The 26,292-nt window shown below is 38.4% G+C and overlaps 1 protein-coding gene across 6 annotated transcripts in view; it reads right to left on the bottom strand.

Moving 5' to 3' along the window:
• The window catches only part of LOC117400235 (microtubule cross-linking factor 1), an 81,879-nt gene that overhangs the window by 17,236 nt on the left and 38,351 nt on the right, over positions 1-26,292 (bottom strand). For 5 of the 6 annotated variants that reach the window (XR_009328403.1, XM_033999858.3, XM_033999855.3 and 2 more), the window contains exons 4-10: positions 24,594-24,653; positions 22,035-23,396; positions 19,856-20,002; positions 17,972-18,094; positions 16,681-16,914; positions 15,972-16,133; positions 11,573-11,740 (exon numbers count right to left, since the gene is read on the bottom strand). Coding sequence is in view for 5 of the 6 variants with exons in the window: in XM_033999858.3 (XP_033855749.3) it covers positions 11,573-11,740; positions 15,972-16,133; positions 16,681-16,914; positions 17,972-18,094; positions 19,856-20,002; positions 22,035-23,396; positions 24,594-24,653 (2,256 nt within the window). In the remaining variant the exon portion in view is untranslated. The remainder of the gene's footprint in view (positions 1-11,572; positions 11,741-15,971; positions 16,134-16,680; positions 16,915-17,971; positions 18,095-19,855; positions 20,003-22,034; positions 23,397-24,593; positions 24,654-26,292) is intronic. The other variant, XM_033999857.3, reaches the window with a different exon arrangement.

The raw sequence follows: 26,292 nt of genomic DNA, 5'->3' as shown, positions 1-26,292 counted from the left end.
CTAAGCAACTATCGGGAGTGGGGTGTCGTTGTTTAAACTTTCTTTTCTGTACTGTTTAGTTTAGTTAATTCTTCCTTTCTGTATTACTTTAGTTTAGTTGTTGCACCTTTAATTGTTCCTTTATTTAGTTTTATTTCTAATAAAACTGTTCCTTTATATTCACTAGAAGTGTTGTCCAGTCTGATTATTTCAATAGAGGTGGGTCCTACATGATTTTGAATTCAAATAAGGTATATGATTACAACTTAAAACTAGTCCAAATACAAATATACCTTGCACACTACAATAACCATAGACTTACCTTTGTTTTAATGTGCTGGTTGGGCATGTTTGTGTGAGCAAAGTTATTTTAAAATTGGAGTTTTAAAGAATGGTTATAGTTTACTTTTCATAATGAATTTAGAGAGAGGGAAAAAACAGATTCTATGCTCCAGTGTGTAATTCGGCTGGTCAAGTGTAGGCTACTCAGTTTTGTTATGTTTGCCTCTGTGCTCCATCTCAATCGCTCCGTAAACAGTGCTGACATAAACCACAACGATAGCCTGTTAGTGCAAGCATTTAAAATGCCAAAAATGTATTTTTGTAATGCGTGGATAGTGAACGTTGTCTTTGCATCATTTTTTATATAAAATAATACATGACTGGCATTTTTAAACACTTGGTCACTAACAAGGCAAACACTGCGGGTTATGTCAGCTCTTTTTACAGAGCGATTGAGACCAGCACGGAGGCTTCATTCATTTTAATTAATTACAATAAATGTAAACGTTGAAAACCTCCAGTTTAATGTTTACAACAAATAATAGAACCTTGTTTGAGGGACTATTTTTTTCTCCAAAGCAAAAGGATATATAATAAAGTTGTTCATTTTTTTAAAATATAAAAACTGTATTTCATTTTTTTTATTGTATCCGTTTTATAAGCAGGATAAGACAGTCCAGGGCTTGTGCATTGTGTTGCATTAACATATGGCTTTGTTGGTTGAACTACAGCCGTAAGTTAATGTAACACAATGCACGCCGTTGTGTGTTAACCCTTACTTTACAAGCTGCTGTGCTGAGTGCACGTGAGCGCAATACACAAAAACTCCCTAGTAACAAATACATTTAGACACTCAAAAACTTAACTTGGAGATATTCTGCAAGCATGTATTTGCTTCCTGCTTCTATAGCTGAGTTTTTAAGGTCTTAAATTTGGCGTTTGCAACGGGATCTATAAACTGTGCTGCCGTTTCCTTTCAGTAATTATGTCATCTTTCCACAGACCACCTGAATGAAGCAGGCGGACCACCAGATGTCAGCGGACCACAGATAGAGAACCACTGGTCTAGACAGTAATATCTTCAGGATGTATATAAATAAATGAACCAGACAATGGGAAGAACTCACATTTCATTTTAAGAGTCTGATTTTATCAGGTTCATGTTCTGGTGTTTTTAGCTGATAAGTTTTGTAACCAAAATGTGTATAATGCATTATACGTACTTAAGTGAAACACGTTTTATGTTATGTTGTGTAAGTGTAGTAGATAGACCTAGGCAAATCATGCAAAGCTATTCAAGCAATACTTTTTTTTCTTTTTGCTTTGGACAGTTTTTTTTTCTTCCAAACGGGACATCATGAAGGTAGCACTAACACAACAATACAACATGTGTTTTGTTCTTCGTTTAATTTAGGTTTAATATGGTAATATAATTAATTCACTTGTAAAACAAATTCTGTCTTTTTATTTCTCAAGTGTACCTTGTGTGGCATAACTTAGCATGTGTTGATTAAAGTTATTTCTCATATAAAACACTCACAAGAACACAGCACAATATACACGATTAGACAGATAAGCAATGTATATACTTATATTACAGCTCAGTCATGATCATGACTTCAGAGTAACAACGGCTACAAAAGCAAAAATTAGTTTGCCCTAGGTTGTCAGAGCTTATTAACCCAAATATTCTCATTGGTTCCACTCCCCACGGGCTAAGCGCCCCCCTAGTAATTATTTCTGGAGCCACTCCTGAGTACCGTAGCTTGTTACTCAGTGAGAAATAAAACACCACATCTACTCATTTGCATGGTTAAGAATGTGTAAACACATTAGTAGCAAAATTATATGAAATGAAATATACACCAAATAGAAAAAGGTTTATCTTACTTAATTTTGTTCCTATTGTACATAGTTTTTTGTGAAAATATTTAAGCAACATAATATATATTTTTTAGTGGCTTGTGAAATGTGTTAATAATAGCCTTCTCAGGCCCTAGATTTATTACATTTCTAGAGAGTACATTTAAGTAAAGATATCACACATTCTAGGCCCCTGTTCAAAAATGTTTATGACATTAAGTACTGAAAAGAATAAATCAAGTTGCTGTAGTTCTTAAAAATAATTTTATTAACTTGATCAGAAGATGAAAAAGTCGAAGAAATTACAACTGTATTTTTTCATGGTTATTATGGATGTCATGATTTCTGTCAAACTGCCCCACTGCTGTGTAATATACAGTTCCTTGTGAAAATTCCCACTTCTGAAAGAATAGTATACCGGTATATATACATTTTTTTTTAGTACTTACAAATAAATACTGCAAATGTTTGTCTGTCACATTTAGGAAACTGGCAGCCGGTTTAGTTTGTTTCCGGGTGGTAAATGATTGAACACACACTGCATTGAACTGCACGATTTCTTTAAAATGTCTTCAACGAAAAAGACACCAGCTGCATCAGAGATTGGAAATATTTCTTCTAATGATTGCTCTGTCCAGCAGAAGGGGATATTTCACATGTCTGTTATTTTTATTTATGTTCTTTTGTTGATAATTGACTAAAAATATAAATGTCTTATCCCGTCCGCTACAGTGAAAATCCTACCTGTTTGAGGTCTGACACATAACTTGACTTTCGGCTTGTTGTGTCAGGACAAAAGATGTACCATATTATAGCTTTCTAAACAGCTGTCTGAAGATTATTAAGAGAATAACATTTTCCCTCTATGATGAAATGTATCCTACGGTTACCTAGTTTGAATGTAAAAAAAAAATGTATTTGAAAATTTATTTTTATTTAAAAATGTCCTCATAAGTGTCATTTAGTGATCTCCTATCTAAAAACTGTTAAATTACTAGTGGTAGACCCAACTCTTAGGGACTTGGATCAGAAATGATTTTATAAATACCATGTATGGTTTTGATTTCACACCAGATTGTTTGACGGGTGTGCAGGCTCATATACTTCAGATTCTTTACTAGAATCAGTGCGAAGAAGTTCACCATCACAGAGATCTGTCAACTCATCAACATCTTCTGGAAAAAATTATGTTTTTCTTTTGTACAATAAAAGGTATCTCTATTGGTGTGGGGCTTTAGTGAAATGTGTTTTGATTGGAGAGTCATCCCTGAAGTTTATCCTATGAATATTTCACTACAGTTAATATGTTCTTTATTTATTTTTTTTTGGGGGGGGGGGGGGGGGGGGGGGGATCTATGAACATTTTGGACGATTTAGTATGATTTCTGGTAAGCTTTGTACTTGTGATCGCTGAATCTCCTGACAGAAAACAAAAACCAAAAACTCACTCATCTAGCTTTCTATCTATCTAACTACTTTCGTTTTCAAAGTAAATAAAATCATCCCTGATTGGTTTTTAGAGTCTTTGGAGATGTCAGTCATTTGGTAAGCAGCCAATGGTTGTTTAAAAGGACGTCTAACATCACCATTACATCATCGCTCGTATATGAACGATTTATAGCGAGGCCGTAGCGGAACGGTTAAAAGGTGGACATAAAAAACGAAATATTATACAATTCAGCATTTACTACTCTTCAGGTAAGTATTACACATTTGGGGAAATTTGACTGTAGAGAAAAATGATCAATTTTGGATGTGACAATGCTATTTTTTTCCTTTTGCTCTAATATTATATATATATATATATATATATATATATATATATATATATATATATATATAATGTTTAATTGTAAAATATTGTGAAATACCTATTTTTAGACCGGAATGTGCCACGAAATAAGCCATTTTTTACCATTAAAAAAATACAGCCCAGATTATAAGGTACAGGTCCGTCTCTTGAAAGGCTAAACACAAATAGTCTAAGGCAGATACAGTATCTGATATTCTTGAGTAGAGGGGCAAACCAGATCTTGGGGTTTGAAGAAGACAGCAGATGAAATGAGTGAAATAAATTAAAGAAAATAAAATGGAGTCTCTTTTCCTGAATCTGCACTTTCCCAGTTGCTTTGACAGTTGAATTCTCTACTAAGTCATTTTGGCAGATACATGATTTCATTAGTCATTAAACAGATTTATGTTCTAGGCTGTTTCCCAAATTCTTTTCATTTTCTGTACTTTACACATCAGGGCAGTTTGACAAAAAGGATTTCAAGGTTTTTTTCCTTGAAGTGTTAACAGAGGATAACATCACTATAATATGTTCCAAAATCAACACTGCCTTAGCAGGTGCCACGCAAAATATACTTAGAGAAAATGCGCAGTGAAGAAATAACAGAGATGCGAGCTCCTCGCAACTAGTGAAAACTGGTCTTTAAACAATACGGTTAAAAACAGTGTGTGTGTCAGTACAGCAGACCGTTGCATATCCGACCTCCTGTGGACTGGGGCATAGGCGGATATGTGAAAAAGTCGGATTTGCGAACATCTATAGAAAATGACATTTACACATGCATAAATAGGTTAGTGAACAAAAACAACACGCAAACTGCTTTAAACACGGGGAAATTATTTGCTTTAAAAGTAAGCAAACGTAAATGAAATTAATTAGGCTACAATACACAGTGTTGCTATGCGGTTTACTATAAGCCATCTCCACACAGTTTTTAAAAAATATACAAAACCAACGTTAAATGTACAGTAACCTGCAACTGATGGCTTCTTTCTTAACTGTAGAAGTCTCTGCCTCCCTGGTTCTGCTTTCTTAATATCTCTGTCACGGTACTTTGAGTTCTTTTTTGATATTGTCAACAGTCGATAAGAAGCTTGGTTTAAATATTGTTTTGGCTATTTTAAACAAACGGAAGGTAAGCATTGCGTTTATGAAGCTTGCTTTGTTTAATTCAAATGCATTTAAAAGCTACAACAACACGCTGCCAATATCTGCAACCGTGCGCTCCATCATATAAACACACTGCACAAAAAAGATTAAAACACAACGCTTTCTCAACTGGTGTATTGAAACGTCACTGCTACACAGAGCTGACTGACACATGCACACAGCCCGCCTCTCTTAAAGGGGAACGCACCAAAAGGCTGATTGCTATAATTCTTTCAGTTTCCATCGCGGATTCTGCACTTGCTGACAATACCATTACTCGTGTAGCCTAATTTGAATATTTATTTACTGTATTTAGCAAGGCGGTTAATTGATCAGGGCGGTTATGTGATGGTCGGATATGCGACGTTCCACTGTAATTACAATGGACTCAATAAATTTGGTAAAAAGTTGAATGCAAAAATAGCCACCTCCTTTTAGTTCATGCTTTAAAGTCTAATTAGCCATGATGATAACATGAGATTTCTTCTGAAGGGAGGCTGTGTGGTCCAGTGGTTAAAGAAACAGGCTTGTAACCAGGAGGTCCCCATTTCAAATCTCACCTCAGCCTCTGACTCATTGTGTGACCCTGAGCAAGTCACTTAACCTCCTTGTGCTCCGTCTTTCGGGTGAGACGTAGTTGTAAGTGACTCTGCAGCTGATGCATAGTTCACACACCCTAGTCTCTGTAAGTCGCCTTGGATAAAGGCGTCTGCTAAATAAACAAATAATAAAACAAGACTTCTACGGCACAGAGTAAATTCAGGATTTACTGCAAACTTAATTGATAATGAGACACATCTGAGTGTGCTACAGTACAGTACAACAGGGGATAGATCAACCCACTATGCGATGGGAGTCTTATTTAAATCCCTGATGATGTAAAGTGTCCCATGAAATGACATTTAAAAACAGGTTTAAAAGATAAATGTGTGGAAAGGTAGCCCAAAGGTTGACTGCTAGAAATCCCTAATAAAATCGGACCGAGATGCAGAAGAAATTACCAGGTATTATATTCCTGAGTACCATCTGCAGCAGAGATATACTTTTTTTTTTTTTTTTACCAAATCTAATGTTTTGGGGAATATTTATAGGGTAGGGTAGTTTCTTAAATGGATGTCTGTGGTATTTCATGGTTATTATTATTATTAGAATAATCACATTTATTATAATATGTAAACCTTTTCTTGCTATCACTCTCTGAAAAGGGCACTAGATTTACATGTTATTATAAACTCATAACTGCTTCCTCTAAAGTAAAGTGCGTACATCGTGTTTCTTACACAAGTGAATACCAACTAGGAATTTATTCAAAATAACGCAGAATTTATTAAACATGCAATCACACAATACGTTCTGAAATGCAATAAAACATGCAATAACACAATAGTTAAGAAAATCAACCGAAACAATTGGACAGTCAATATTACAGTAAAACAACATTACAATAAAACCCAAAGGCATTAGGAAACAATTAATCAGTGCAATGTTAGTTAAATTAGCCTTAGTATATACTGACGATTAACAACGCATGCACAAATCACACCAAACCCGCGATAATCTATCTGACAGAAATTAAGAATTATACTTAATCCGATGATATGGTAGGGAGCCTAAATGTCAGGGCTGCAGCAATCTAATACCCCTTTCACACAGACGAGTTATGATGACTTTGGTCTGTGTGAATTGCCTATACCGTCACAGAGCCGTCATATTTTATGCTGTCATAACTCCTGTATGAAATGCTATGCCGGCACTGAAGCGCTATAGTGGCTGTGGATTGAAAGTCAACATCCCACGTGACGGAATACTGGACGCGTTGGGTGTTTTTGTCGTTGGTGTTCATTTTTTTCAAATACAATGGCTGACCAAGAACGAGGTAATAATTGCAGTCTGGAATAAGTTAAGGAATTGTTAACTTTACGGGCTGACGAGGAGGTGAATTCACAAATAGAAGGGACGGTGCGTGATGCTGTAATTTATGGACGAATCACCGTTACCATGACTGTTGACTGACAGGTTTGAAAGTTGTACTCACATGATCGCTTTGGCTGTGTGAAAGGGTTATGATGGTATTATACCAGCATAGATTGCGCAATTTCGTGCTGTGTGAATGGGTATTTTAAATAATTTTTTAAGCGGGGCTCCCGAGTGGCGCATCCAGTAAAGGCGCTCCACGTGGAATGCAGGATGTGCCCTATAGTATGGACGGTTCACCATTATTAATTCAAAGACCAGAACATCTAAATGGAGATTTGGTGTTGGTTGGTGTATTCTAAGATATACAGAAGACCATACCCATGTCTTCTGGTACAGTCTGTCTCAACCAGCTTGGAAAGATGGCTTATGAAGGATATTATGGTGTTATGTAACTGTAAACAGCTGTGGTGTCCTAGGGAAGTCTTTTCCAGTTGTTATAGTGAACCCTTTGCTGCCTTCGTTTCTTTTTACATTACAGGATCAATTTGCAATTACCAGTAATAAACAATTCAGCAATTCAATAATAAGACACATGTTTCCTCTACATGTATGAATTACCCATGGATTTTTTGTTGGAGTTCACTACTTTTATTTTAAAATCTAACTATTAGTGATTAGTGATAATGTGAACTGTTCATGTATTTGGTAATCTGTTGCTAACTGCATGAATCTGTTGCTAACTGCATCATTCCGTTTTCATATTGATGGTTGTAGGCTATACAGTACATGATTTAATGAACTATTACATACATTTACAAATGTATTACATACATTTAGTATACTCTTTTTATAAGGGTTATTTAATTGTTTCATGAAATTAAAATATACTTGGTTTAGTCTAAACATTGTGTACATTTCCATATTCTGTATTTCACTTTGATTTAAATTCTTAAAAATCTAATTCTCCATGACCATGACCATCTTCCTATGTTTGCTGGTTTCTAAACTTTGTACAGCGAGGCACTCAAAAGACTCAAATAAATAAACCTGGTACGTGTTTGTGGCAATGTGCCCCGCCCCTGTGTGCATATTATGTGTTGTATGGTGCGTGCGTGTGTTAATGTTGGTGTATAGTCATTGGTACACGGGATATAAACGGGTCTGTGTTTCACGTGTATTTAAAATTGTATAATTATATTTAGGCACGGGATTGCACTATCACTTCACGTGCATTTAAAGTATGTAATAATATGTGAGCACGGGGTTGCACAGAATTAATTCACGTGCTGGGATTCAAGTGAATAATTAATTAGTAATTGAATCCCAGCACAACAGTATATATAGATGCACGTTTCTTTCACTCGGGGTTGGGTGTTCAGGGCGAAAGAACGGGAGAGAGAGGAGGTAAAAATAATAATAACAACAAGAATAATAATAAGTGTTTCTCACCGTGTTTGTTCGTCCCTGTTTGTTAGTGTCTGTCCGTTTTGTTTGTCTCTTTATTTTGGCTACCAGTGCCGTGCCCTGTGTTTTTGTATGTTTACAACCTTTTTATTTTCTGTTTAATTATTAAATTAAACGATCACGCGCTCAGCTTCACCAAAACCCCAAGTCTCCGTTGTTTATTTCCTGGCTCTGGTCTGACGCCACCCACTCCGGCCGTCTTTGTGACAGTGTTGCTAAGGCTTTTAACCACCTGTGACTTCTGACCTAGTCCCTCCCATAGTCTCTTACAGATTTACCTCACTGATAATGAAAAACAGTGCAAGGACTGAAGTAACGACCCACATAATACTATTTGAAGGCATTATAAGCTAATGGAACAATACAAAATGAAAAATGCCAAGCAATGTTAGCAACAATCAATATACTGTCAGTGTCCAACCCTGGTTTCCATGACAACTTATCAATTATTCAGCCACTCAAAGGTAGTTTTAATCTGGAATGTCTGAAAACCTATAAAAAGGGCTGATCAAATTAGCCTTTTTAGGACATGGACAAGAAATCAACCAATGAATGAGTTCGCCAAACATATTTTTACCTATTTAATGCTCTGTATAAAATGAATGATAGTTGAACCTGGCAAATACCCCACATATATGCATGACTCATTAAGCTGGGAAGGAAGAGTAAACCACCTTTTTATACTACAGTACCAAACTGAATGACAGCCATCACTGCTGCTGGTAATTTATTCCAAATAGCAATTCCAAAAATAGTACTACTGTAAGAGACTGCAGCTCAAAAAAGTTTAATAGTCCATATGCAAACGACCATACGCATTCTACTAACTCTTAACTTTATGCATCTTTTTTTGTCATACAGCATGAAAAAAAGTCTGTAATTGTGTGTAGGATCTTATGCCAAAATACATATACATGTACATATACATGTGTTTGAATTTGTAAATCCTGGTTTTTGACTCTACTTATTAAAGGTATTTGTGTCAGAGGTCTGTGTAAAAGCAATCCCACAGAAACTATGCCAACATGGATGTGTGAATCTGTCTGTGTTTTCAATACATTGTGCATATAATGTTAATGTCTTGTTTTAATTTGCCTGTGTATTCATTAATATGCGAGTGTCTTTTGTGTGTATATTTGTGTGTATATCCTGAACTGCACATATCAAAGTACATTCCTTTTTCACTTGATTTTAGCACTTGAACGCACTGGAAACTAAACATACTCTATGTATCCATACACAGTCCAGCCCTTGACCCCCTGCAAAGGTTGTGATGATGGTGTTTATCATGTGGATTCCTGTCCATAAGGAACTGGACTTTAGACCACCAGAACTCCTTCAGGTCCCAGGCAGCGTGAAGTCTTGGCCAATCGGGTTTAACGAGCGCCCCTTTACAGAAGTCTCAGATGCTGGGTAACTCTCTCTCTCTATCTCCTTTATGTTACAGTCTACCTGAGGGGCGGCTCCCCGAGTCATAACCCTCGTATTGTGTTTTAGGTCGCTTAGTCCTTTGTCCCTGGGTTGTGTCGGCATTGTCGCCCTCAGTCAGCGACCATCTTTCTATCCTGTTTTGGTTGCTGGGTCCTCTGCCCCTGGGATGTGTCGGCATCGTCGCCCTCAGTCAGTGACCATCTTTCTATCCTGTTTTGGTTGCTGGGTCCCCTGCCCCTGGGATGTGTCGGCATCGTCGCCCTCAGTCAGCGACCATCTTTCTATCCTGTTTTGGTTGCTGGGTCCTCTGCCCCTGGGATGTGTCGGCATCGTCGCCCTCAGTCAGCGACCATCTTTCTATCCTGTTTTGGTTGCTGGGTCCTCTGCCCCTGGGATGTGTCGGCATCATCTCCTCTATCCTAAGTTCGGTCCTTTCTAGCCGGCACCCTGACCTAACTGCTCCTTTCTGCTTCTTCTGCCCTATCCTTACACCCTCAGCTCATGTCCTGTGAATTTACAGATATTAAACGTTTTAGAATAATGGCGGATGCAATTTAAATTCAAAGCTTTGGTGATGCGTCTGCGTTGAAAGGTTGTGGGGGATTAATGTATGGGTGATAGAATGCAGCTAATCAATCAGATTTTTCCAAGCAGGTTTATAATGCAGCATAACGCAGTTGATCGGCTGATTAAGACTCAATTTTCCACACTAGATTATACTGAAAAACTCTGAAGGGAAGCCATAACTAAAAATTGAAATTGCTAATAAGAACAAGTCATTTCATTTGGCAGTAGAGCATTACGTTTGAGATTAAATGTGAAACTTTAATTGTCACGCATACTAGAATATAGGGCAGGGAGTCTTGGCTAAAACAAAACAAAAAAATTATGTTGCTGGTTGTTGCTATGGTAACTTAAGGCGAGACGCAACGTACTGTGTGTTTTTTTCACTGTTAGCAAAGATACCTCATACAGTAAAAGCCTTTCAAAATGTAAAAAATGACTTTTACAACTGGAAAATCCTCAGCTAAAAGGCTTAGAAATGTAAATCTAAGTCTAAAGTTGCAAGAAACTTTAAACTTATTTATGAACCTGCTTTTTATTTTAACTCACTGTCAATGTTAATTTGTGAAGTTAAAGATGAAAATCATGTTAGAAATCATGTTCAAAATCCACATTTCTGTAATGCTAATAATACTAAATACTGAAAAATAAAATACTTTGTTTAAATGTTCAATATTATTGTAAATGTTATCCCTTTACAAGAGATTACTCATGATCTTAGAATGCTATGGGTAAGACCAAAAAAAACACAAAAGATTAGATACATTGCACATTATGTGAAAGAAAGTTTTAACCCTCCCCCCCCCACTTGTCCCTCCCCTGACTCAGAGGTCACCAGCCGCCACTGCTTTCTACAACCGACCTTTGCAGGACCTACTGACCACGCCAAACCTATGTGCTTATCTGTGACAAAGCCCTTATAAATATGGTTCTTCCCTTATAAAAGTTTCCTCAATAAAAGTGTAATAAAACATGGTGAAAGCATGGTAAAGTATAGATAAGCATTGTATGATTAATAAGCATTGCAAACCAGAGTAGACCATGGTAAATGTATAGTGTAACCATGGGAAAACTAGAAATGCTGTGCAAGAATACCATGGTATGAGGGTTGCTATAGAGCGTGTGCAGTACCTGCTCAACGTGGCACTTCATTTTTGCCCACTCCACCTCAAAGGCAGCCTTCTCGTTGGAGTGAGTCTGCTGCAGCTCACAACGTCGCTGCTCCTCGTCCCGCAGCTCAGAGCGGAACTCCTCCAGCAGGGTCCTGAGAGCCTGCAGCATCTTGCGGTTCTCATCATCCTGCGGGGGACACACAGAGCTCAACATTGCACTCTCAGAGATCAGATAGCAGCAACACGTATCTCTGGTTTGGATATTCCAGGGCTGGCTTCAAATCATACAATGTACTGAAGTGATTTAACTACTGGATGCACTGAGTCGAAAAGCTGAGTTAAAATGTGTCTAATAAGTCGACTGGTCACCACTTAAAATAATAAATAAATAATGTATTTGATAATATCTGGTGCTCTATTTGTGAACATACTGTTTCAGAACATTATGCTGTTTTGTGCATGATACTTTAAAACCACTTGAAATCAGGGATCTCGAGTGGCGCATCTGGTAAAGGCACTCTAAGTGGAGTGCAGGATGCGCCCTATAGCCTGGAGGTCGCCGGTTCGAGTCCAGGCTATTCTATTGTCGACCGCAGATGGGAGCTTCCAGGGGGCGGCGCACAATTGGCCGAGCGCCGCCCGGGGTGGGGGGGCTTAGGTCGGCCAGGTTGTCCTCGGCTTACTGTGCACCAGCGACCCCTGTAGTCTGGCCAGGCGCCTGCGGGCTTGCCTGTAAGCTGTCCAGAGCTGCGTTGTCTTCTGATGCTGTAGCTCTGAGGTGGCTGCACGGTGAGTCTGCAGTGTGAAAAAAAGCGGTCGGCTGACGGCACACGCTTCAGAGGACAGCTGACCCTAAAAATAATTGGATATGCCAAATTGGGAGAAAATAATGAAATAATTGGCAATAAAAGCTTGACATTTCTTTCATGTCATTTATATTTTACTAGTTTGCAACTGCAACTGCATGTCTGTCCACCTGAAACTGCACACTTCACAATCACATGATGTGTGACTAGTCGACTACCAATAGAAATATACAAAAAGGAGAGTGATAATTAGCTTTTTTATACATGGAAATAATGAATATAGTACATAGCAGTCTGTTTCTCTAATTGAGATGGAACTTCTCAGCATGCTAATGACAGGAGGTCTATTAAAAGGACAGTATATCAGCTTAATGAGTAAGTAGCGGAGTTTTGAAAAATATAGCGTTACACGTCCCCACATGTTGCTACAACTGTTTAAATAATGTACCTGTAATTTTTCTTTTCATTGTTAACATCCTGACAGCTTTTTATACTTATAACTTTAAAGTTTGTTTCAAAGCTCTTTTCAAAATGTCCGCTCTAGTGCACTGGGGTTTGAGATCTGTCCACTAAATCACTGCAGGAAGAGCGATTAAAAAAATAAACCAAAAAAAACCAAAAACATAACAACAAGTGCTCAGGCTTTTCTGTTCCGTACCACATCATGGATCGTTATTGCCGTATTACCTGTTTGTAGGGCTGTGTCCGAAGGTTCGAAGATTTGAAGGTTCGTTCGCTAGCCAGGGATTCGAAGATTGTTTTAAACCTTCGAAGGTTCGTCAGACGGGTTCACGCACTCTATTGTTTTTTTTTTCTTCCTATTAACAGAAACTGTTTGACAATGTGTGAATACTATAAATCACACATTACATGTCACTCACATGCAAAATTCGATCTTTTGATTTGTATAATGCATATTAAGTAAACAAAAGTTGTTAATAAAATCCGTTACCACATCGTTATACATTACGTACAACTGGAGCAGGGTATAGTATCCAAAGCAGTGGGCTCGTACCTCTAGTGGCTGTATTGCATCAGTAAAATATGTACTGAATACCTAGTGTACAAGACAGTGTAAGAGAAGTGATATGGTAGAATATGTTTGAAACATACAAAATATACGATAACACAAATCATTTTAGTTTTGAAAACTGAGCACCGTCCGCCCCTCTCCGCACCAGCTCATGTTATCCAGAGCCAAACCTTTAATTTCTTCATTCACCATGTCGACGGCAAAGCGCTGTATAGCGTAAGCTGTATTTAAAGAAATGTCTCGAAACCCCTCTGCTATTTTGAGATTTTTTTGTTAAATACCCAGACGACCAAAAACAAAGAATGCAAACTGTGCAAGCGACTCATGCCATGGAAGCATAACCAATATCTGGGGTCACTTGACAAGCATAAGTTCATATTATTATTAGTACTGTATTATTAATATTTTTAGTAGTAGTAAAATGTGACTGATAACCTGCTCGGAATGGTGACTGTTAAATAAAGCTTTGTCTGCAGCAGTTGGTGCTGGTGCAATGCAAGCTTACTGTATATATCGTAAGGAGGTAGCTATAGTGACGTCACGAATAGATCATGCAAATGAGTACCATCTAAGGTTCGAACCTTCCTTTGGTAATGTGTTCTGAACCTTCAAAGGTCAAAATGTACCCTTTGTTGCAGCCCTACCTGTTTGACAATGTGGGTAACAATCCTTAAACTATCAGTGCACTAGAGTGGCCATTACAGGTGCGTTATTTTAACTGTTATAGCAACTCCTGGAGACGTGTAACGCTATATTTGTCAGAACCCTGCTACTTACTCATTATTTCCTGTAAGAAAGTACCTTGTTCTGCAGATGTCCCTCCCTCGTTCTTGTGACTCGGTGCTATTACATCATTAGCACCTGGGTATTTATTTACTTATTGACTTATTGCTGCAATGTTAGGATAACCAGTGTGTGCTACAATTTTAACATTTAGTAGTCCTCAGGTTAGTTGTCCCATATGAACTTGTTTTAAACTGTCTATTACTTGAGGCAAGCTTTGAACATTTAACTTAAATTGAACCACAATTAAAAACCACTTACATAGAAAAAAAAAACATTGCATTGACATTTGTCTGTTTTCTTCCTGTTATTGAGAGGGAATAGTTCCACTTAAGCCCTGATAAGTGTCCTCATTCTGCTCTTCACCAGTAACACTGATAGTGGTATTGATGTATTTGACCTGAAAGTGCTTTTTGTGGTAGAGGTATAATTGTGCATACAGTGTTTCATGAGAAGCTGTTTCCCAATAGCTGTCACAAAGGTTTCATAGCAGGAAGTCTGAGTGCTCAAAGCAAGCAGAGCTTCCCCTGATGCTGACAGAGATACAGATGCAAACTCAGACAAGTTCTTCAGCTGCAGAACGTCTCTATTATTTTAACTCACTTTTCAGTCTGTTTTGGTGTGTGTGTGTGTTTTACTTTTCTTTCTTTGATTTTCTCTTTCTATTTCAGTCGAAACGCACGCAGTTGATACTTAGGACTACTTTGCTTTTTATAGTGTGTTCAATTGTTAAAGTTTCTGATTGCGCCATTCAATAAACCTGGTTTCAGCGGGTCTTAACGCAGTGCTCAATTGTCTATTTGGGACCCCATTGCGCTGTCATAAGAATCACTTCGGCGAATATGTTAAAGATACCACGTCCCGAAATTTATGCCGACCCATGGTAATGGGGCAGGTGCTCTATAACAGCGGAAGACATGTCTTCAGAATACCATTTCAGCACAGCGGGTTTTTTTACGTCTTCTCTCCATTTATGTGAAGGCAAAGTGGAGGCAAGCGCCGTTTGCACTAGTACTCGCATTTGCGCTGTGATTAGAATACAGCCCCATGCAATTAAAGAAACTACAAAATCGTATTGCAAAAGTCTACCGGAAGCACACACACGCACACACACACACACACACACACACACATTATGGGAATTTGTTCAACCTATATTGAGGCAATGTATTGCAGTTTGGATAGGGTAAATGTAAATAGTAGCCTAGTCTGTTGAAAGGGTTAAGATGTGAATGTGTGTAGCGTAGCGGTTATGTAGTTGGAGTGAAAGTATGACTAGTTAGGGTTCAAATCCTGCCTTTATATAGGTGTGTCAAACTTTCTAGGGGGGCGTGGTGAGTGTTCTAAAAATACAGTAATTATAGTAATAATAAAATAGTAATAATAAAATATTACAAAATACAATTTTACACATGTCTCAATGTGAATTTACAAACTCACATTGAGACATGTGTAAAATTGTTTAAAGTAGTTTATCAAGAAAGTTAATAGGATGATCCATTTTACAAAAGGTACCAGGTGTGTTTTTTTTTCTTTTGTTTTTATTTTTGATTACAGGAATTAGGTATGGTGTTCCATGCGTGTGATGACATCTGTACACAGAATAAGATGGGAGGTGGGGCATGATCCAAAAAAGGTTGAGAACCCATGGTCTAGCATGATTTCCTGAGCTGAATTTGTGCCATCTAGAATTTTACTTTTTGGGCTCGTCATTCCTGTTGTTTCCCCAATTCTTCTCATGTACTGATGGTTCAGGAAGAAAGGTTTGGAAATAGCCACGAGGTGCAGTACAGTACCTGCTTCTGATGCTGGATTAGCTCTGGGGTTTGCAGAGGAGGTCCCTGAACACCGCCCTTCGCAGAGGCCTGCTGGAGGAAGCTGGGCTCTTCCTGGTTGGGCTCACTCACTGTGTGGTCCATCAGGAGGTTCAGCTCTGGCATGCTGTCAAACTTCTCATACTGACAAAAGCAATAGCAGACAGTGTTTGTAAGCGTCATGTTTGTGTGGTTTACAGGTTAAAACCATGGGCCACAAAGAAAACTCAACAGCTATAGGCCGAGGAACTGCTCCCTAGCAACTCTCTTGTAGCCATAGCAACTGGAAATAAATAAAACCCAAAGATTTATTGTAGTTACAACCCTGGGTAGTATCCCCTAGAAATATATCTTGCACTGTTTTTTTTTTTTTTATTTAAAAATATGTCTGATGAAAACATTACCCTCCAGATAAAGTAAATAAATAATTCAATTGGGTGCTTTTTGTTTTTGGTGTTACGTAGCAGGAAAATACTGTTTTAACAACAGTTAAAATACAATGTTCATTATCTTTCCACATACACTGTGGGCTTCTCAAATTCGCACAGCTCTTTAATCTATTGGAAAGGAAAAACATACGTAAAAAAAAAAAACCCTCAGACATTAATATTAGGCTATATTGTTATTTGTTGGGTGTGATTACAAACAATTTGGAATGCCTTCAATACGCCCTCCTGAATGGATATCTAACCTCCATAAGATCATCCTCCTCATCATCATCCATCTTCTTTCCCTGTCTCCAGTGCTTGAGTAGCCACTTGAGCTTGACGCAGAAGACAAAGGTGTTCTGGCGGAAGAGCCGCACCTCCTGCTGGAGCAGCTCCTTCTCCTGGCTCCAGGATTTCTCCTCCAGCTTGTTCTGCAGTCTCAGGCTCTGCACCTCCAAGTCCTTCCGCAGCAAGCTTTTCCGGCGCTCCTCCTCCAGCTGGGATGAGTAGGAGAAGAGATTATGGTTAGGTTTACTATGAAGATGCAAGCATCACACTAGGATAGAAGAGTTCTTTTTTTTCCTGAAAAAAACAAAAGAAACCCCACCTGAACCTTGTTTATAACAAACGTCAAAGTGCTGGACCAGTGGGTGTCATTTTATGGTGATTAATACAATACAATATAATATAATAGGAATTTATAAAGTGCCTTCTGTGAAACACCTCAAAGCGCTGTACATATAATAATAATAATAATAATAATAATAATAATAATAATAATAAAACCCTAAAATTACTTCTCAAACAAATAGTTTTTTTTTATCTTGATTCAAAAATTGCCACCAATGCTGAGAGGAACTACTGTATGCTAATATTTTGGATGCCATGCATTGTAAGATCTGAACTATTTATTAAACATGCATGGGTTTATATGGTGTTTCCATCAACTTTTATAAGATTTTAGAATAAATTTACAGGAGTAATATCACCTGTATTCCTAGCATTTTTCTATTTTTTCCGAATGCATAAGTATATGTTGTTGTTTTTTTTTTAACAGTAAGACCCCCTATAGCACAAAACTGATTGGTGCTGATTCTACCAATTCCATTAAAGTTGAATTCTAAACTGCATACTCTAATTATGTGTTTTGTTCAGTTCAGTTGTTCAGTACAGTTTTAGCTCCCCCTCAGCTGTTGCAGCTACTAGCATAAATGCTTTCCTGCAGCAGGAGTAGCACTTGTATGAACAGAGACTTCTTACAATAAAATGTGTCTGGTAAATGATTCATAATTCTTATCTTCAAGCCAACTGGATTTTTCAAGAAAGAATATAACTACTTTATTTAAAGAATATTGTATTCAAATACTAAATAAAGAAAAATGAGATGGTAGTTTTTACAGCTCGACTGATTTCATGAACCTCAGTGGATCGTTTATATTTATAATTCTGACTTAAGCCTCACCTTTAAATGTAAGCCGCAATGAAATGCAACAACAAACAGTTGTTTTCCAGTGTTGCCTTCCTGTGAGGCCCCGCCATGTTACTGTATAGTACCTGCGTTATCCGGGTGTTGAAGGTGTCCTGCTCCTCCTGCCGCAGTCTCCTCTCCTGCTCCAGTCGAGCCTCAATCTCCCTAGCCGGAGTGCTTGCCTCCAATAAAACATGAGCATCCCTGAGCTACCCACCAAGACAAGGAGACAATGTTAGCCTCAGAACAGGTGGTCACTAAACTAGCACTAACTTGCTGTTAACTTCACCATTTCTGACCTTTGTTTCCATGCATGAAAGATGTTATAATTAGGGGTTCACATAAAAAAAAAATGCAGACTTCCATATGGTTGTTAAGATGCAAAGGCGTACCGTCAGTATGTTAACAGGAAAGCATTTTTCATGAAGGCAGCAAGGTGCTCACGCTTGCAAGGTGACCCATACCTGCCTAACCTCTGGATTTTTTCCTGGAGACTCAGGGTTTTCTATTCAGTCTCAGGGTCTCTGGGCTCTGTCAACGATCTCTGGGTAGCTGAGCTGATCATAATTAAATACCAGTCCCCATATTTCACTTAAGACCGAAGGGTTCCAATTTAACTACAGTCCCTCCCTGCTAGCGCTATTTAACCACAGTGCTTCCCTGCACGCAGTTATGGGGAGTGGCATTGTGGACGCTCGCGCTGACGCTTTGTTTCCCAAACTGAGCACGGATGAGACGGGTTGGCGTTTGAAAGCTGTACATTTAAATATGAGTCCATTGTACAATTTTTGCCTACACCTCAGCCTTATAAACAGAATGCTATTATCCAAAACCTTTGGTCTTGCATGTTCTGTGAGAAAAAAAGTGATTTGCAATAAAGAATTTGGTTTCAGGATAATTGCATTCTGCCCTTCCCTTTTAATTCTGATTAAGGGATGGCAGAATGTATTGTATTTATGCATGGTAACAACACGATTGGAGGGTAGATCCCAGGTTTATGGGTTATTCCTTAAAGGGAAGTGCCAAGAGAACACCTGCAATAGTAGCAAATAACAGATATTGTGAAAAAAAAAACAATAAGCTGTGGCCAAAAAAGTTAGGGGTTAATTGTGAGGGAGGAACTGAAAAAATATAGGAATGAAACTGAGCAGTTCTCTACCTTTCTTACTCAACACCCTGACATGTATTGTCAGTTTTGTGGTTGCAAATAACTATACTGAAGATCCTAGTGATAATTAATTATTATCATTAATAATGATAATATAAAATACCATACTAAACTAGCTCAATTTCATTTTAAGAAAGGGATAATGCAACATCCTTACCCAAACATGAAATGTGAGTGCATTAAACTGGGCCAAACATTGTGATAGCAAAATATAGAACTTAAATCACAGTTACAATCCAGCCATATTGATGTGAAATTATGTACTTACAGTGATTCTAAATCCCAGAAACATTATTTTGTGCTGTACTGTCCTATGCATGCAGCAGTGTGGAGTAGTGGTTAGGGCTCTGGACTCTTGACTGGAGGGTCTTGGGTTCAATCCCAGGTGGGGGACACTGCTGCTGTACCCTTGAGCAAGGTACTTTACCTAGATTGCTCTAGTAAAACCCCAACTGTATAAATGGGTAATTGTATGTAAAAATAATGTGTAAAAAATAATGTAATTGTATGTAAAAATAATGTGATATCTTGTAACAATTGTAAGTTGCCCTGGATAAGGGTATCTGCTAATAAATAAATAATAATAATATGCAATGACATTTTTGTACTAACCAGCCCTAAATCCCTATCCCTTTTCCACTAATGTTGGCTCCTGCCTCATTTTGGTATTTTTGTCTATTTCAGATCTCTTGTGTTTTTGAGTTTGGGTTGCAACTACAAACTATTTACCATTTACTTGACTGAGACACAGGGGATACAAATGCCTCTTTTTTATAAAATGAAATACTGATGAATCACTGACCTCTATACTTAAATATTGTGGCCTGTAGTACTTATTGTCTCCATCGGCTCGTCGGCTTTGGTCTGTGCCCAGGCGAATGCTCTGGGTTTCTGGTTCCTCTCCATGCTCCTGGCCTAGCTGCCACTCTATCTGATCCCTCAGTTTGGACTGTGGGGAGGGGGAGGGGGAGGGGGAGGGGGGAATTTCATGGCCGGTTGGTAAACGAAAACGAAGAACAGGGAGGGAATAAAGAAAACAAAAATGGGTAAAGTAGATGACTGAAAAAACTACAAGACAAAGAAAAGCGTGAAGAGAAAAAACAACTTAAACACCGTGGTGTAAGAGAGTGACGAGAACAGAACCAAAATGAAGATGAGCAAAATTATGGGCTGAAACATCTGGGAAGAAAAAAGAGAAAAAGAGAAGAAAAAAAGAATGCAAACACTGGTTATGAGGCGCATGCAATGAGCGATGCAGGAGTCAAAAACAACAGCTGGCGCATAAGCCATGAAAAAATGAGAGACGCAGGACTGCCGTCCTCCCGTCGTACGCCATGCAAACAAAGCCGTGCTCAGTGACGGTTCTTCTGATTCAATTCTTATTCCATAAAAAGAAAATTATATTCTGAGGACATGCAGCATCCTGATGATTCTTAACAGTCATGTATACTTTTCCTGATCTAGCCGGAATGCCTTACTATCCGACAAATCCCTGCAACATGTCAAAGCATCTTTAAGCATTACTCCCAAGTATGTTATTCTTCATGACCACTTTTTGTGTTTGGCAGAGTCTGCATGTACTACAAATCACAAAGTTACAAAATAACAAAAACATATCTGAACACACAGAGATATAAAGAACTATGACAAAGAGAATAATAGGGCACACTAAAGACCTGTAAACATTAAGAAATATTGCCAGAACTAATACATTTAAGATTTGGTGAAATACTATAGCCCCCTTCTATGCTGTACACTACATAAAATGTGTGCTCAGCTCAGTACTATGCTGGTTAATCTCGACCACTTTAAATCAACCTGCTTCACTCCTCTTCTATGTTATGAAATTAACTAATAACTCCTGCAGAGGCACAGTGCTATGGTGCCACATTGTATGAAAGAGAAAGGCAGCAATTTGGCACTGGGGAATCTTCAGCTGTGTTTTTCAGTTAGTTCTTAAAGCGGCAAAGAGGAAGAACCATAAACAAGCATTTACATGGATATCACAAAAAGACAAAAAATAAAATAAAAGCAGCAGCCGCAGAGAAAAAACAAGGCAGTGAAGCTCAGTCTGCGTGCCAGCAGTCCGCAGGGTGGCCACTTCACTTGAAGGTTTGAGTAGGCTTCATTGCGTCGGCACTGATGGTACAGGGACACAGTTCAAATTGACTTCAACTAAAGTTCCTTAGGGTGCAAATCAACCTTGCAACCTTGCAAACTGATGACAAAACTGACACTTAGGCTGCAGTCATGTTTGAAGGCACTGGAGCTCAATAGCACAGTGTACCAGATTCAGCAGCTTAAAAAATTATTTACACTAATTGATTTATGCTAATTTATTATAGTGGTCCACCTGTATTATACACAGATAAAGGTGCAAACTTAAACACTACAAAATAACCCTAATTCATCTTTCTGAGATTAATTTTCTTTCCACAAACGTTTGGCTATTATACCGAGTACAAAACAATGACAATTTCTAACTTTTAGAATCTGAATTTTGACAAAAATTAAATATTTATTATTTTTTTTATCTCAAGATATTTCATGCATATGTTTTTACATGTTACACTTCACTGGGCATTTTCAAGCAATATTAAAAATGTAAATGAAAACCTGGACTGTTTGAACTGGAGTTCAAAATGCCAGGTTACTGTATTAACAGATCAACATCTGGGAAAGCCAAAGTTATATTCAGTACAAACACTTTGTCACAGTTTATCATTTTATTTTTTAAGGTATATAAAAAAAATAAAGTTGCAAGGTTGAATATTGTGTATTGAACTATCACTCTTTTTTAAGTCTAGAAAGGATGGGTTGATCCATGACTTCATGGCTAATTATAAAATAGATAAAAGAGCAGCTGTCAAAAAAAATAAACCTAAATTTTAACAAAATAAAAAGCAGCATGTTTATTAGTTTTAATGTAGCTGTGGCAGCAATTCTCTTTATTTTAAGAGAAACCAGAAGCCTGTGCTTACCTGGAAGTCAGTGATGAGGTCTCTCCCTAGGGTTCCTATAGGAGAGTCCCGCGACATGGACGTGATGCTGGACAGGAAGCTGGCAGATTCTGTGAGGTTAGGCATGGGAGAGAGGTCGTCCACCTGCTCCCTGAGTCCCTCCCCGAGGTGGTCTACCTTTTCCATGAAGGTATGCAGCTCCGTTCTGAATGCCTTCATGCGGGTGTTGATGGTGTCTAGCAGCTGGGGCTCGGCTTTCCCCTCCGCCACATCCCCGTCCCCTCTGAACTCCTGCTCAGGAGAGCCTCCACTGGTCACCAGCAGCTTGCCATCATAGATTAGGCTGTCGGTGTCAGTGATGAGCCGCTCAACAGTTTTCCCCAGCTGCTCCGCCTCATGCTTCACATTGGCCAAAGTGTCTGTGTCCTCTTTCTTGCGATGAGCCAACTCAACTGAGCTGAGGTCGCTCACCTCTGAGGGCTTTCCACTGCCAAAACCGGAAGTCTTCTCACAGAGATCCTCAGAATCACTCTCCCCGCCAATGGGTCCTTCCCTCTTGGGGTGTAGTGGCATCAGATGACAACCGTCATCATCCTCACCCTCTTTTTTTCCGGCATCACTCTCAGCATCGCTATCCCTGGGGCTGGCTGTACACATCCCCAGGTGAGATGCTAAGTCGTATCTCTGCACGTTAGAGATCAGGACCCGGTTCTCGTACTGCAGCTTCATCACCTTACCGCTCAGATCGTTGATTTGCAGACGGGCGGCTTTCAATTCCTCCTGCAATCCTCCCCCACTATCACTGCAGGCACTGCTGGGCTTTAACACCCCATCTTCCTCTGCCCAGCTTGCTTCCTTAACCGGCCCGAACTTGAATCGGTTCAACTCGCTGGTCAGCAGCTTGTTGTGGTCCTCAATCTCAGAGATTGAGCGTCTGAGCAGTTCAGCCTCTTCTTCCACAAACTGCAGGTGGCGCCTCAGCTCGGCAGCCGACTCCAGGTAATCTCCATAGGGGGAGGTGGGAACGCTGGAAATGTGCTCCCTGCCCAGGCAATCCTTCTCGTACTGGAAGCGGATGTCCTCGTTCTCCGCTTTCAGACCCCTGTTCTCAACCTCCAGCTCTACAATCTTTCTCCCCAGGATGTTGGCTTCCTCCTCCACCAGCTTGAGTCTCAGCTTGAACTCGGCTTCGCGGGTGCTGGGTGGCCCCCCACACTCTCCTGTCGGCAGGGGGCTGTCCACATCACCGTACACCGACTTGTACTTCTGCAACTCCTGCTCCAGCTCATCCTTCTCCCGACCCAGCTTGGCCATCTTCTTGCGCATCAGGGCTGACTCCTCTTTGGCAAACTGGAGCTGACACTTGATGTCGGCGCTGTCCTCCTGCAGAGCAAAAAATAAATAGGACAGGAAATATGTGACAATGCTGTATACATAAAGTTTGAAGCCCCAAACCTATGCCTAAGGCAAGTCCTGTTTGGTGGTGCTTTGTGTCTGTGGTTCACACAAAACAGCATGGTGAATGTGTTTACAGGACTAAGGCTGCCTCCTTTATAGGTGTACACTTGTTATGAATGTTATTAATAATAATAATAATAATAATAATAATAATAATAATAATAATAATAATAATAATTTAAAACAACAACAATAATAATAATAATAATAATAATAATAATAATAATAATAATTTAAAACATTAATAAACTATAAACTAACATTGAACAGATTTTGATTGTATCACTTATCTCTTTTTATGTTTGTGAGCCATTGCAAGTCACAAAATGATACTGACTGAATGTCATTTAGCTGTATCATGTTTTGCATGTGAGTCTCTATAAGGAACTACTTTCCCCACAATAGGGTAGTTTACATGTTTACAAAAACTGTATCATTGATATGGCCGGAGTTTAAAGCATTGAAGCATTTCTTATTGGACAACACTGGTAATGGAACTTAAGAAAGAAATACATTTCAAGAATACAGCTATTTACCAAACATTAAAACAATAACACAATGTGCTCTCTATGCAGCTGTAACTTTAAAAGTAACATGACCTCAGTATGGCAGCCATATGAAGTCAGAAGTCAATTTCATGGGCAGCAACACTTTTAGCATTAAGGGTTTATGTAACCCTGCAAATATGAAGTCAGTGCTTCAAATGGTATAGGAGTTACAAGGCTTTGACACTGTGGTGGTGGCAGCTTTGCAAAAACACTTGACATAGAGAATCAGACAAGCTTAACTAACCTGGCAGCCTTACCAAGGAGCCAGGAGACTCAGGGTTGTCATTCCAACTTAGCCAGGAAATAACAATGTGGCCTTAAGTAGGTCCACTGACCTTTAATTTGGTAAAAGTAGGAGTCTACTGAAAAGTAATTATCATTTTCTTGTGTTAACTAAAAATCAGCTATAGATCACAGAAACTGGAGTTCATAGAAGCATTCTTTTTTTCTAGATGCTGTGTAGTTCTTATATGTTCTGATATGTCCTTGAGTTAAAGTCTACTGCAGTATCAGCAAACTAAATATTGCATTGTTGAATATAGTTGAAGGGAACTGAATTAAGCGTTAGATCCACCTGAGTTGAAGATTTCTTTTCCTTATACATTTCTCGACTGCCTCTTCTCTTCAGGGTACTCTGCATAAATAGAAAACATAACATGTCACTTACACAACAGAAGTTTACTTGCATTACCGCAAACCCACACCTCTTTGCAGAGAAAATACTTAATTCTTTTACTGAGAAATTAATCCAAAGGCACTATCAAATAATGCTAGACAACACAATTCCATAGTAGCCCAGCCTATAACATGTGGCTTGGGATTTATTTACAAACTCATGTGTTTACGTTAACCTGTTTACTGTTATATCTACATGTAGTGTATTGTAGGTCGAATACAAAATTCAACTGCATTTGCCTAAGGGGTGTGCCGAGTAACAAAAACAAAAGAATATTCATAATGAGTATGGCCTTTTACCAAGTATGAGTAATACACAAGTATTTTTGTATTACTCGTTAGTCGGAGAGAAAAAAAAAAACACATGTAAAAAATACATTGAATCAACTCTGGCTCCAATAGGGCAGTGATGACTGTCAATCTCAAATCTAGAGATAGAGAGCCAATCCAAGGGAGAAGGAGGAGGGACCAGTGTAACAGTCTCTGACACACTGGAACTAAGCATCATTCTTTCTTTGATGAATGAGTGAGGAGGTTAGACAGATTGAAATCAAACTCTTTTCAGAGATATATTTCACTTTGAAAAAGGGATTTGTTAACAACTTTTCTAAAATAATAACATTTAATAAAATATACTTGAGTTGATATTGGTTAACTTGGTGATTTTAGTCATTTGCAAGGCTAGTCCTTCAGTTTGTCTGTGTGCTCGATGGTGTCATTAATAGTATTTTCATTTTTCAAAAAAAAAATCTCTATCATTTATTTAAAGGTGTTTTGTGTTGGATTTCAGTGTTTTTTTTGTTTTTTGCAATCTTTTCTTTGTCTCACAAGAAAAGCCATTTTGTGTGTTAAAAAAATAATCTGACTGATCGCATCATACTTTACTACTATGTACTGTAACCCCCCCCCCATCAGAATAATCCCTAAAATAATGTAAATAAATAATAAAAATGAAATACATCTTGCAGATTTATAATCTGGTCTAAGTGGTTGACACATTAGGACATCAAAACAATATAAAGGCATTGTTAAATAAACATTAAAACATTGGTCACTTTCTGAATGAAAATCAGGGCCAAAGAAACATGTTAATGACACTTCCGGTTTTAGCCCCACCCATGTCCGAGTAAATCTTAACTTTGTTTATAAGTGGGGGGAATGGTAAAGAACAACTTCTGAGCGACGCAAGGCATACATTTTTTTTTTTGCTAATAAGCGCTGGTAAACCTAATTTTTACTGTTCAATCTTTTTCAAGTTACTGTTTTTTGTAATAGTAAACCCCAAAAATTGGGCAGGTGTTTCAGCATAAAATATAGAATATTAACTAACTAAGCATTTATTAAGTACAAACACAAGTAGCACCAAATGACATAACCAGTTCCAGTGGCATATCTGCACAATGCTGTACAGTATCTAGAATTGCACATGCAGTTTATTAACACTAGAACTACCGGAGCAGTCTTTTTGACCAATGGAGGTTTTTAAATGCATTTTTCTCCACTTATTTGGCAGCTAGGCGCCTGTGCTTTTTCTTTTTAACATTTGAACAATGCACATTTTTAAGAGTTTTACCTTTCCATCTTTTGAACAGTTGAAC

The sequence above is a fragment of the Acipenser ruthenus genome, chromosome 4 (assembly GCF_902713425.1).
Source record: "Acipenser ruthenus chromosome 4, fAciRut3.2 maternal haplotype, whole genome shotgun sequence".
Lineage (NCBI taxonomy): Eukaryota > Metazoa > Chordata > Actinopteri > Acipenseriformes > Acipenseridae > Acipenser > Acipenser ruthenus.
Note: the sequence above shows the minus strand (reverse complement) of the source record. Positions and strands in the feature narration are given on the sequence as shown.